We start from the raw sequence: 14,037 nt of genomic DNA on the forward strand, positions 1-14,037 counted from the left end.
GGATTGATACTTTAAACTTATAACCGAGACATGAAAACGGCGATTGGTCTTATTAAAAATACGGTATTAGACGTTGTTGTTGTTGTAGCTGTGCACAGAGCAGCAATTCGCGGGTAATTTTGGCGGGATACAGGCGCTTATTGCCGCTTTTAACTGGTACCCTAGATTTCGTTTGTATCATAGTAATAATAGGTAGATTAGTAGTAATGTAAGACTGCCTAGCCTCAACTTTCTCGTGGTGCGGCGACCTGTCTGCATCTACGCCGTGGTGGATGACATGCGGTCCCCGGGTTAGGGGGACCAGGAGGGGCATCGTCAACATCAGGGGAAAGGGCCAAAGAAGGCGGATCATTCTGTGCAGTGTGGTTGCAGTGTAGTCGTGTAGGACTGATAGAATTAAGTCCAGCCATTTGGCCACCTCTACTGTCTTTCCCACAGGTCAAATAATTTCAGGTCCGTGGTATTCTTACTGCTGTTAAAATGTGGTTTACGTCATGTGGTGCTAAATCACATTTTGAACAACGGTTATCAACATTGTTACAGATCCTACTCAGGTACGAGCTTAGCAGGGGACAGTATCCAGTTCTCAGTTCCGCTAGTCGGATACGTGGAATTCTTGACAACGTTTGCTCTGCTATCTGTGGGGGAAGTGTACCTAGTTGCTTGCTGTCTTTGTTCAGCTGAGTATGGACCTTGTGCCGGTGGATACTTTTGAGCGCATTTTTGTATTCTTTGCGATTCAATTGCTCTTTATTGTTTGTGTGTTGCTTCACGTGGTCCCTATAAGTATCATTTAGTGTCGGTCTCATGGGACAAAGACTGGTTGAAGACGTTGTTTCATGATCAGCACGGTGGCTCTGATAACTGCCAGCTAGGAATTGCTCTACTAACATTTCAGTGTGAGCTTTGAGAGTCAGCATTTCACACTCATTGTGTAAGTCATTGATGTCAGACATTTTTACACAGCCAGTAATTGTGCGAGGAGCAATGTTTTGTTGCATTTGCAGATGGTTGCAGCTTGTATGGCTAATTGTGGAAGCACAAATGGGAGCACCGTAGTTCAAGACGCTTCGACCAATAGCTTACTAAGTCACTGAGAGCGTCTCTTTTGCGCATCCCCAGTCGCTACCAGCAATCTTTTTCAGTATGTTATTGCGCATTTGTTATTTCTCTGTAGTGCTTCTTACATGTTCTCCAAAATTGAGCATACTATCGAAGGTAACACCCAGTACTTTGACTTTGGACTTTACTGCTATTGGTGAATTGTTGATAGTGAGGCGTGCGTAAAACTTGACCTCCTTGCTCCAGGTTGTGAACACAGTTGCACTTGATTTTTTAGAAGATAACTTCAGAACTTCTTGATTCTAATCAGTCGTGTAAGGTATTTAGGTACAAAGTTATTGTCACGTAATTTTTCAACCTGTGTGTGCGATGTATTTAAAGTTATATCACCAGCCTCCTACGAGATGTTTATATCTTTCGGGGTAGAGGCAGCTTAATCATGTAGATATTGAAGAGCATTGGCGATAATAAACCACCTTGGGAGACATCCTATTTGACTTTTCTCCACTTTGACTTATATTCTACGTAAGAAAACCTGCCTTGTAAGTATGAAGCGACCCATCATTTAGTGCTGTTCGGTAGTGGTGCCTCGAGTATGTCTCCTAGTAGTAGGTCGTGATCAACCGTGTCGAAAGCGGCGGTGAGGTCTAAGGCTACTAGAAGAGTACGACGCAAGGTTTCTTTTGATTAAGGCCTTTTTGAAGGTTGTCGGTGACAATGTTGAGAGCTGCTGTTGTACAGTGCTCAAGTCTAACGCCATGCTGATGTTCTTTTAGCCGATATCCGATAAAGTCACTCAGCAGGAGTTTTTCTGTTAGTTTTGCAATGGGTGAGAGGAGTGCAATTGGTCTGAAGCTTTTAGATTTGTCTATGGGTTTTTCCGTCTTGTGTAGGGGTATGACCCGGCCAACTTTCCAGATGTTTGGGATTTTTGCACTGTTTACAGAAAGGTTTATGGTGTCAGTGGAATATCTCAAAACCATGGGGCCTAGATGGTGAAAGTGGATTGGCGCTATTCTATCCGGTCCCAGCGCCTTATTTTTCTTTTTGTCTCTTATAGCTTCTTTCACTGTGTTACACTTAAACATTCTGCCCTCTATTTCAGTTTTTCTTATTGTTCTTAGAGTATTTCCTTTGTTTTTCATTTTTTGTGGGGTGTGGAGTGGTTAAACTTGTTGGCGCATTCCCTTGGATCAGAGTGAGCAGTAAATTTCTTAGCGTCAAAGTATATGGCTCTATTTGCAGGTGTTTTATCGTTATTTGACGAAAGTCCATTCACTGTGCTCCAGAGCTCAGAGCAGTTCCTCTGTGAGTGAGTGTTTGTACAAACTCGATTCACTTTTTGCGCTTATGACTTAAAACAATTTTAGTTATTTCCAAGGTTTAGTTGCGTTATTTTGGGGTCCCCTGGATGTTTTCCTTGAATTTTATCCCTCTTTTCTGAAAGCTTTTCTGCTTCGCTGGGAAAATTTGCAATCACTTTAAGCTCTTCCTAGTGGGATATGCCTGCCAGCCGCTGCGTTTGTGGCTTTCCTCGTGGTAGACATTTGTTGGCCTTTGTTGTTTTTTCAATTTTAATTCAATGTTGTCTTTAAAACTTGCCCAGTCAGCGTTGCAAAAGTTGATGAAAGTTGTGGTGCTGTATGTGTGATGAGGTCACAGGTGATGGATAGAACTATTGGTAAATGGTCTGAGCCCAATGCGTACTCCGTGCGCCAGTCGATGTTCATTGCTTAGCCTGAGCTGGCGAGACTGATGTCCGGGGAGCGTTTACAAGAATCAGTTACTCTTGTGCTTGCTTTTTCGTTGAGTACTACATGATTAGAGAGGTCTATTTCACTTGCAAAATGGTTTCCTCTTGTGTCTTCCGGTAATTTTGAGTGCCATAGAGGGCTATGAGCACTGAAATCACCGAAAATAATGCAGTATTCTAACTCAAGAAGTTTACTGATTGATGTCTTGTATCCTGCATCACAGCTAGACGAAGGTGATATCTAGGTGTTCACCAGTTTGATGTGATTACCACATGCTGTGAGTTCTATGGCTTGGACTTCTAGGTGTTTCTCAAAGTCTTGAGGTAAAGTTCTTGAAGCAGAATTGTGTCCTTAATGATAAAAGCTACCCCTCCACCTTTGCCTTTCTTGGGGCCTATTTTCTTGGATTATGCAGTAGTCAGGTGGGCATTTGAGGGTGGATTTTTCATTGAGGTTGGTCTCCTGGATGGCAGCCATTTGGATGTTATTTTCCTGCATCGAGTCTATGATGTTATCTAGTTTTTGTTCGAGACCATTACAATTCAGTTGGAGACTATTGAGGTTTGTGTTGTCGTGAGTGGGGAAACTTTGCCGTGTATTTGCTTTTATTGTCTTGCACCAAGAGCAGCGCTTACAGTCAAACTTGTTGCTCCATTGCTCTCTGGACTGTAAGTTGGTGCAATTCAGTGTACCCATCCTCCGCGGCCGCCGTATTGCTTCCAGTTGCTACGGTGACAAATAGCACAGGGCGTTGGGTCGTTGCATCAATGCTGCCGAGGATGAGAAGGAGGGCAATTATGTGTTTCCCAGGCAAATGCATACTAGGGACCAGAGAGACTGGGCTTGCCTGATCCCGCAGCAAAAACCCGTTTCTCGCAGTCTATACAGTGTGTATGGATCCTGGGAGCGGTTGCCCGGTCTTAGTTCTGTCGCGTAGAGGCGTTCATACTTGAGAAACGGCATAAGACGTCGCCACTGATGCCGTTGTTACAATTTAAATAAATTGCATTTTATTGGGTCGCAGTCTTTTTACGACTCGAAGAGGAGTATTGGTGAAGCCTTTTTGTTAATCTGTAATTTTGTTGGAGTGTATTTAAAACAGGAAACGAAATACGTAATAAAAGTGCTAAGGTCAAATTGCTGACGAAATATGAAGAGCAGATAGAGGAGAGGGTTGTTTTCTGTTCATATCACTTTTTTTGAGAGCGCAAGAAAAGGTGTGAAAAAACTTCGTTAAGCAAGTTCTTTTATCACGTGCGGCATTTTCCAAGTAGTTTTTCGTTTCAACTCCATTTTTTTCAGTAAAAGATATTTGCATCGTTTATCTAGTACAAAAATAATAGTGTGTTTAGAAGCAATTTTGACCATTTGAAGCAAATAATAAACCTTAAGATTTATTCTCGAGTTATTCTTTTTACCATTTTGCTGTCGACGCCTTTTTGTATTCTCTAAATTTTATAGCCCTTAGGGGAGTCCTGCGGTTCAAATCAGTTGTTGTGGCTGATTTTCGATTGAATTGATAATAATTTTCTGCCCTTATTTCAGATTTTTGAGTCATTTAAGTTAATTTCGGCCGACTTTTCTGTTTTTTTTTGCATATTTCTTCTGACTTTGAGAATCTCGATGTAGTCTATTTTATTCATTTCTTAACTTATAGCCATTCTAAAAGTTTTGCTTGATAATGATGACGTTGAAGGCCAGATAGGGCATTTCTCAATGAGATAAATAAAACTAATTTTTTATTTTCTCCAGGTTTCTGCCAGGCACTGGGTGGTTAAATTTAAGAGCAGAAGCATTAACAAAACTTTCTCAAAATAGTTGGGACGTAGCAATTTAGCATTTTGCGAATAACTTTAGAGAGTTCCTTGAAGAATTGCCTTTTGATTTTGTCCTTCATTTCCTTTGCAACTCTTCTCTTTTCTCTATAAGAACTATTTTGGTTGGTTTTTCTGTCATTTAATTGTCGTTTATTAAATGAAAATTAATCGTGTCAGTTAATTGTTTCGAAATCGCAATTTGTCGCAAGAAATCAGTTGTTTTGTCAGTTTTTGTTAGATACTTTTGGAATCTTAATTTACCTGTTATTTTATCAACATAATTAGTAACCTAGCCGACAGATTGCCGAAAAACATCCGCGATAGACGCTTGAGGTCTACCATGAATTGAAACAACTAAAGAAACAAGATTGACAGATCCACCACCAGCTTTCTGATAGACCACTTTTTGGGTTAGATTCTGACTGCCATTTTTATGAGAAACACTTGCTCTACAAGGAAAAAGCCGTAATGAAGCTTTTGCAAAAATTAATACTCGATATTAAAACTCTATTCCTCAGGAATTAGGGCATACAAGTTTGGCACTACTTAGATGTACACTATTGACCTTTAATTAGTAAATGTACATAAAATTTGAAGTTCCATAAGTGATTTCAGAAGTCATTTTTTGAGTGAGGTAAGTCACGTAATTGACCTAAAATCAGAAACGTCACGAACACAAATTTTAACTGAAGTCATTGAAAAAGGTCAATTCCAAGAAGTCAGGGAAAGACGAAACAAAAATCTGTTAGCCGAAGTAAAAAATAGGAGGGATATAATAGCCGCGTGGAATTGCTGAAGCGGCTATTAATAATTAAGCAGAAGGTTATTTATTTCAGTTAGGATGGTCAGTTCTCTATTTCGAGTTATTTCGGGAACTCTTTGGCAGTTTTTTTTGAAAATCTGTCCGCACACTTTCATGAATTTTGAAGTCAAATTGAATTGATGATTATATTTTAGCCACACCGAAATGGGAACTGGAGCGAAAAAGCGAGAGCTTTGGCAGCATTATGTTTTTACACCAATTTTAAAGTAGATTGAGAAAAAGGTGTTTGACTTAGATTTTACTGCCTTTTGATTTTTACGATAAATTTTTTTGATGGTTTTCCCATTCAATTCATAGTCCCACCTAGTACTAGGTTTTTGTTTTGTCAAGGAAAATTCTTCAAGGAGTTGTAGGCCAGGACTTTTCCTGCTATGATTTTTTAAACTTCACCGCCTGATGTTATAATTTTCATTTGTTTTCGATCGAGCCTCTACTCAGCGACCATTTAACTGAAAATTTATTCAACAATTCTAGACTAAAATGTGAATTCATAATGAAATTCGATTCTGTTTAACGCATTAGCTTCAATGTGAACGTCGACATCTACTCTATTAGACAAGTATGATACAATAAATATAAACAAAAACGATCGCGAATAGCTATAAGTGATGAACAACAATCAATTGGAGGTATTCTGCTGGTAAAGAAACTCGTCAGACTTAGACTTGGAATGTAGACTGGAGCTAGCACTTGAGGTTGTGATAGAGACTGCGCTTGGCAACGGATCAGTGGTCGAGAAACTGGACCTGCTGCTGTTCCCACTGTCAACTACATCTCTTCTCAATTTAACCGGAGTCGATACACATGACGAGGAAGGTTCATTTTCATCGGCATCGAATTCATCCGTTGACACATTTTGAAAAGATGACGAGAGATCTGCAGTCGACAGTTTTTTCAAGTCAGCTTCAATTTTGTTCGAAAATTTGTCAGCGTCGCCAAAATCTTCATCGACATTTAAAAATTCGTTAATTCTCGTTTCGCCTTTTGCTAGTTTTTTCGCATCTTCGGGAGTCAAAGTTGCATATTGACTTCTTAGACTCGTTTGGCTTTCTGTTGATGCCGTTAGCTTTTCACTCAATGTCGGTTTTGAGGCCGCAAGAGGTGTTTTGAAATCCGCGTCGACGCCTATTGGACCTTCGCGTTCACTTGAAGGTTTATCGGTTAAATTTTTCTCGGGTTTTGGAGTTCGGTTATTAGAAGAGTCGCCATTTTGATCAAACTTTTCAGCGGAAGTTTTGTTGAAGGTGAGAACAGTTTCTTCGCTTAAAGTTTCTGTTTTGTTTTGGGTTGAGTCATCTTCAGTAGCTTCCGCCCCCACACCCTGACCCCTGGGTCCCCGTTTGCTCTCCCTTCTGAAATGAATCTCTTCGCTTATTGCCTCCAAATTGCACAGTGCGGCAGTGTACTTCTGCTTGCTTTCCACTATTTTGCCCTCCAGGTGTTTTATCCTACGTAGTTGCTCCTAAAAACAAATTGAAGTTCATTATTATATTTTTATCTATTAAAAATTATATCAGCTTAAATGATACTTAAAATGAGCGCAAACATACCTCTAGTTGGAAGTTGCTGATAGACTTTGCCTCGTAGTATGGCCTAAAAAAAATTAAATTACTACTTTCGGCTTAAATTAATAACGAAACAGGGATGCTTAAAATGAATTTACAATAATTGGTCGGCAAAACCAACAAAAATCTCAACATTAACAAATGCAAAATTTGCACTGATCATGCTTTTCATAGGATAATAAGAGATAGGAATGTTCATTATAGTTTATAATTAACATTAGAAAGGTGTTAATTATTTAAATATGCTCAGATTCTATCGGCGGAAAAGGAATAAGTTCCTATTTTGATTAAAGTTATATTTTAAATATATTGGCAATGGGTCACTCATTGAGGTTCCGGATACGAAAACCACCTCCTATTATTTTTATCTATAAGACCAAAAAGAATTGGCTGTGAGTTACCTGGATTTTTTAATCGATCCCTTTAAATCCTTTTCCAGCAGTTTCAATTGTGACTCAATAGCGACACAGGTCTTCATCTTGGTCTGATGCTGTGCCTCACTAATGGAGAGTTCCCTCTCTGCCTCATACACTTTACTCACTGCCACATTCAGCATCTCTTGCCACGCTAGATCGAAAGATCCCGAGGTGTTCACTTCACTGCTCACACCACGTGAGGACCTCCTCTCTAAACCAGACAGAAGAGCAAATTAAAAATCGCAAGAGCAATTTAAGAGATTTTCTGACAAAATAGAAATTTTGACGCAGAAAGCTATTTTCTGTCACTTCTGCTTTGTCAAAAATTTTTGAAAAGGCGTTCAGTTCACAAATCACAAGTTTCCTCGAAAGGGAGCAATTATTGTCGGCTAGTCAATTTGGTTATAGAAAACAAATTTCAACAATTGATGCTATCCTGAAATCGACAGAACAAATAAGATTAGAACTCAACAAGAAAAAAAATGTTACAGGGGCGTTTTTAGATCTTTCAAAGGCTTTTGATTCTATAAACCACAAAATACTGTTACGGAGACTAGAAAATATAGGTTTCGACGAACATGCTACCAATTTAGTAGAGAATTATTTGAGTAAAAGAACGCAAAGAGTTGTTCTGAATGGAATTGAATCGGACTGGATAAATTTGAAGAGAGGAGTTCCACAAGGTACTATTTTAGGACCTCTATTATTTAACATTTACGTCAACGATTTAGCAAAGATTGTTGAAGAGGATTGCACGGTTGTACAGTACGCAGACGACACTTTTCTTTTTACATCCGACACTGATGAAATATCGGCAAAAACAAAACTTGAACATAACATCTCAAAAATTATTGATTTTTTTGCAAAGTCCCAGTTAGTAGTGAACAAACAAAAAACAGAATATATTGTGTTCAGCACCAGGAAGAGGTTAACAAATACTGTTCTGAATGTTGACAATGAAAGAATAGCAGAATCAAATAGTGTGAAGTATCTTGGCGTAATTATAGACAGCAAACTAAAATTTGATGGAGAAGTGAAAAAGATTCTTCAGAGAATGGCTTGTGGAATAAAAGTTTTGAATACACTAAGTAAAAGTTTACCACAGAAAACGAAAGTCTTATTACTTAATGCAATAGTAATAAGTCATCTACATTATTCCGCTCTAATTCTGATAGGGTTGCAAAAGTCATTACTCACAACTTTAGAAAAACAATTGAATTGGGGAATAAAATCCATTTTTAATAGGAGAAAATACGATCGGTCTACAGATCTCAAACTTCGCAACAAAATACTACCAGTTTCTTTTCTCTTGAAATATCGTTGCTCAAAATATTTTATTCGCTTACTCAGCAACGATCTTCCAGCGTATAAAATTGAACCTCTCTCTACCATGAGAATAAAACAACATGACAGGTCAAAAAAAGTAACTTTCGATATAAGAAAGAACAATAAGTTTTTAACTGATTCTTTTATTGCACAGGCCATTCCAATTTATAATAGTCTGCCTTCTAATATTAGACTGAAAACAACATCGAAAGCTTCCTTAAAAAAACAACTGAAAGAATATTTTTGGAAAGAATTTTTGAAGGACCCAAAAGTAACTGATATTAAAGATGATATTGAGAGCATTAGATTTTAATTTTAATTTTTAATCTTCACGATGTACATATAAAATTGTGAGAACATTTTATGTTCGCATTTTAGGCCATTTTTTAATAATGTAAGGTCAAATTTTTAGTTAAGTAATTTAATGATTTTATAATTTTACATAATGTTATATTCTTAACTTTACATTGCCTCTTTTACCATTTGCTTTTTATACTTATGTGTACCAGAGGAAATTAACAATGTTCTTTTTTTTTTTTCTTTAAATTAACGCCTCCAATAATTGAGTCCAAATAACTTTGGGATTTACTAAAACTGTAAACGCATTGACCTTCAGTTATCAAATCAACAGTAAACTTTCAATAACTGCGAGCAGTCATTTTTTTCGACATACAACTCCACGCGTGAGATTAACAACACAGAGACCGTCTAACAAATCACACTGAAGGCAAAACAAAACGATGTCATCAACACAAATGCAAGAGACCAACAGTAACGAGCTAATCGGTGCAAACGTTGTCTGAGGATAATCAATTATTAACCTTTCGAACAGCCGCCGTCAATTTCGGGCAGTGAAATCAGCCTCACCTTCTGCACTGCCCAATCTGCACTAACCTTTTGAGCTGCTGCCGTCAATTTCATCAGTAGAAGTAGATGATTCAAGTAAAGTAGATTTTGCTGCTCTTGAACTATTCTGAAATCCTGCCTCAGCTACTGACACCATCTGTTGGGCTGCTTGATGGGTTGAGATGGCTCTGTCATATCTCTTAGCAGCTGATTGCACTTCCCCGTGAGCCTGAAAAAAAACACGTCTGTGGTAGAATTTATTGATTTTTTGGTTTCAGATTACCCTTTGAAATGCCAGCTCAAAAATTTTAATGATTAATTTCAATTGCCATTATACTGATTGGTTAAAAAAAATTTCGGGCACTTCACAATATGAAGTTTGGAGGCATGTCATGGAGTGACAATACTTTAACTTCAACTTCAATATGTCGAGATTATGAGCATTTGCTTAAAGGCATTAGTCTGTACTTTACCTTTATTCATACATTAATTTCCCAAGTAAATTGTTTTGTTTAGTTTCCGTTATGTTTCGTTTTGTCGCAAACTTAAATCTGTTCCTTTAGTTGCATTTGAAGTCATACTAAACGTTACATTTATCTTCTACAAGGAAAGCAGAAAAGACTAAATATTTTTTTAACTTTAACTTTAAGTCAAATTCGTAGCTTGAGTGGTCTATAATAATTACTTTCGTTGCATAGAAGCTTAACCCATTAATTTTTACGTCTGAAGAAACAAGATATAATTCATTTGACGTTAAACTGTGAAACGGGATCAGTTGGGAAACTTTTCAGCTGGTTTTTATCTATCAATAACTCGATAGCTGAACCACCATGAAGTTCCTTTGCTCAAAAATAGAATAGAAGAAAAAACGTAGACGAGAGAAGGCCAACTGGTAACAAATAAGAGTTTCGATCAATTTCATTTTGCGACTTCGAAGCTAGTTTCCCTGCGTTTTATGGCGTATTGCAGTGCAAAAATTCGCAATTAGCTCCCATTCACACTCCAGCAATGCCCCCGATTAACGGCAGACTAAACAATACGGACTATATATTGAAAAAAAAAAACAAAAACACGGTCCGTGCGAGCCGACGCGTGGCGCAGAAAATTCCATCATATTCCACGAAAGGAAAACCAGAACTGATCTAAGCCAACGTTGAAGAACTTTGTTGACACCTTCTTAAACGTTTGCAGAATTTAGTGCAAATTTCTTCCATATGTAATTTTCGTTCCAGATACGTTTAAGCTTTTTCAATAAAAAACTATTGGGTCGTTTTCTCTTTACATTGGTACACCTACTGTCCTCCCACATTCCTCCAATTTCAATACAGTGTGGGAGTGGAACCCGGGGGTCAAGCAGGAGGAACGGCAAGACAGCCAATCAGCCGAAGACCCACACTCACTCAGCTGCCAAACATAGAGTGTGAACGGACCCAATGGGACCCAAAGAGGGACATACGCCACCATCAACAACAGCCACCCATGCCAGGATATCGGGTTTTTGTTATGCCCAATACATGAGGCTCAATGTGTTCGGGAGCCAAGCGACTATCACGCAATGAAGATCGCTAGGGCCGAGATGTCCATTCCAAACCAGGACCGGTCTGCGGGTGGTGCAAGGAAAGGGCACAAGAGAGTCACCTCCAAAGCAAGTCTTGCAAAACACCGTACCACATCAAACGAATCTTCCGTGGGCTCAGCAGGGACCAAGCAAGAAAAACGTTGGAAGACGTTTCCCTCGTCTGCTACAAATGCACAAACAGAGAATGGACGATATGTGACAAATGCAGACCTTGGGAAGCAAACACAAAGGAATCCCGGGCATATACTGCAAAAGATTCCACCACGGTTGCACAAAAATCAGCCGCCATCAACGAAACGACATGCATTTCATCGAAGAGTGCGCTAAGAAAATCAATAAAAGAGCCCCAAGAGCAACTTGCAGCGGCTGTAACCAAGCTTATCAATTTTCCTGCATCAGCAGCACGAGGAAAGGCCGACAATCTGATGGGAACCAAGGAAGGAAATGTCACAAATGCAACGAAGAAAAAGCTAGGCAAGAGCTCTCCAAGAATCGTAACAAGATAACACCAATAAACTAAAAACCTTACAATGGAATGCAAACGGAATCAGTCACAAAACTGAAGAGCTAACACACTACCTCCAATAAAACAAAATCGACATAGCGTCTATACGAAAAACCTAGATACGACCAAATGATCAACCAAGGTCGATCCCGACTTACAGTACTATCAGTAAAAGTCAGCTGCGGTAAACCTTTACACCTCGAGGAGGGGAGTCATGGCCCTAGTGAGAGACGAGATAACCTACCAAGAAATCCCCTGCGAAGCCAACAAAGGTAACCAAGCATTGGAAGGAGTGAGCATTAAGGTGAAAACTGGCCAAGAACCAGTAATCATAACAAACCTCTATTACCCCCTGCAAGGTCACACTGAATTAGCTCACCGGAACAAAGATCTTCACCTGCAACCAAAAACGAATCGGGTAATCGTAGGAGACCTCAACGCACACCATCAACTGTGGGATAAAATATTGAAGATGATAGAGGTAATGCAATAGCGGAATCGATCCTAGGAGCAGCAGCCCAGCTGAAAGACAGAAGGCCTACGAGAAGAGAACCAGCAACTGGTACCGAGCGTACGCCTGATATCTTACTTTGCCAACCGGAAATTGAAACGTGGTGCGAATGGGAAACACACAAACTAAAAGGAACAAAGGACACTTGACCTGGGATTGCAAAAACGCACGCTGGACGTCCTTCCGAGACTTCTTGGACGAACGGATCAAAAAAACTATCAAGAGAAAATATTAGAGAGATGGAACGATGCATAGTCGCCAAAATTCTAGAAACAGCATTCAAGACGATAGCAACGATGAAGATCGGAGAGAAAACCGGCACATGGATAAAAATACTCGAACAAGCAAACGAATGAAAACAAGCAAACGAGATACTCGAAACACTCAAACTAAGACATGAACTAAGTGACAAGGCACAACAACGAAGCCTACACAGAAATGGATCAAAACAAGCAAAGGAAATAAACAAATGATGAAAACAAGAAAAGGATGAAAAAAGAAAAGGAAATACTCGAACAAACAAACAAAGAGATGAACTCAAGTGACAAGGCACAAAAACGAAGCCTACAAAGAAATGGATGAAAAAGTGAAGAAACCAATCATTGACCAATAGCAAAACATCTGGAAAAAGATGATCATCAAATCGCAAGACAGCAAAAACAGACCAGTTTCTAAACAAGCTTCTTCACTACTTCAACCAAGGACGCCACTGTGAAACCAAGAATTTTGCTAAAGAACCAATTAATCAAGTACAACGAAAACCTAAAATTTCTGGGCCTCACCTACGACAGACAACTAAGCTTCACCAAGCAAACACAACTAACAGTCAACAAAGTGAAACAAAGAGCACGAGAATTAACCAAGCTAGCAAACACGAAATGGGGATACCAAAGGCAGCAACTAAGACACGTACATAGCGACGGTTCGATCTATTGTTGAATACGCCAGAGCAGCTGGCACCCTTGGCTGAGAAAGACGAACATAGAGACACTAGAACCAGCCCAACGATTTGCCTGCAGAGTTATCACTGGCAATCTCAAAACAACTCCAAAAGACACCCTACTTCTTGAAAGTAACCTTTCACCAAGATGAACAAACTGTCAACAATTGCGTATGAAAAAGCATTAAGACTTCCAGATGATAACCGAAGAGCAAATTTAACTAAAAAATCAGGAGAAAAAAGTATCAAGAAATGCGATTGGCGAAACAAAACCAAGGAAATACGGAACAAAGTATTTGACCAAGACCAGACAGAAGAATTCCTCAACATACCACCACCATGGAAAGAAGTAAACAACGTACACTTCATCGAAACTAATGTAACCAAGAATAAAGACAAAGAGGAACAACGTAACCCAGTAATCAGAAAAGTAATCAAAGAAAGAAGCGGAACAAAGCTTTTCACAGACGGATCAGCGAGAGACGGAAACACTAGTGGTGGAGCTGGCATTCTCATCTGAAGGAACAACGAAACACCAAAGAAGCTCTCATTCCCTGATGGCCGCCGTACATCATCATTCCAAGCAGAATACACAAAGCAATAGAAGTAGCAGTGCAAATGGAAGAAAACCAAGTAGACATCATCATAGACTCGAAATCTTTCCTTCAAAGATTGCAGACACTGAAACTAAGTAATGCACCAAAGAACCAAGCAGGAAGAATTCTAGCAAACCTCCAAAACAACCCCTCCAAGAACATCACACTTATATGGTGCCCTAAACAGTGCTGAGTAGAAGGGAACGAAGAGGCCAACGATGCTGCCAAGGATGGAAGCAATATGGAACAAAATGCTAGACAAAAATTTAAAGCAGCAAAAGCATCAGTCAGCAGACA

The 14,037-nt window shown here is 39.2% G+C and overlaps 1 protein-coding gene across 1 annotated transcript in view; it reads right to left on the reverse strand.

The window, feature by feature from the left end:
- Positions 1-5,924: 5,924 nt before the first annotated feature.
- Positions 5,925-14,037, reverse strand: part of LOC142336494 (uncharacterized) — a 187,900-nt gene continuing 179,787 nt past the window's right edge. Inside the window, exons 4-7 of the mRNA XM_075385379.1 lie at positions 9,658-9,838; positions 7,423-7,648; positions 7,007-7,049; positions 5,925-6,918 (exon numbers count right to left, since the gene is read on the reverse strand). Coding sequence (XP_075241494.1) covers positions 6,076-6,918; positions 7,007-7,049; positions 7,423-7,648; positions 9,658-9,838 — 1,293 coding nt within the window. The 3' untranslated portion in view covers positions 5,925-6,075. The remainder of the gene's footprint in view (positions 6,919-7,006; positions 7,050-7,422; positions 7,649-9,657; positions 9,839-14,037) is intronic.

This window comes from Convolutriloba macropyga, chromosome 3 (genome assembly GCF_964194025.1).
Source record: "Convolutriloba macropyga chromosome 3, txConMacr16.3, whole genome shotgun sequence".
Classification (NCBI taxonomy): domain Eukaryota; kingdom Metazoa; phylum Xenacoelomorpha; order Acoela; family Convolutidae; genus Convolutriloba; species Convolutriloba macropyga.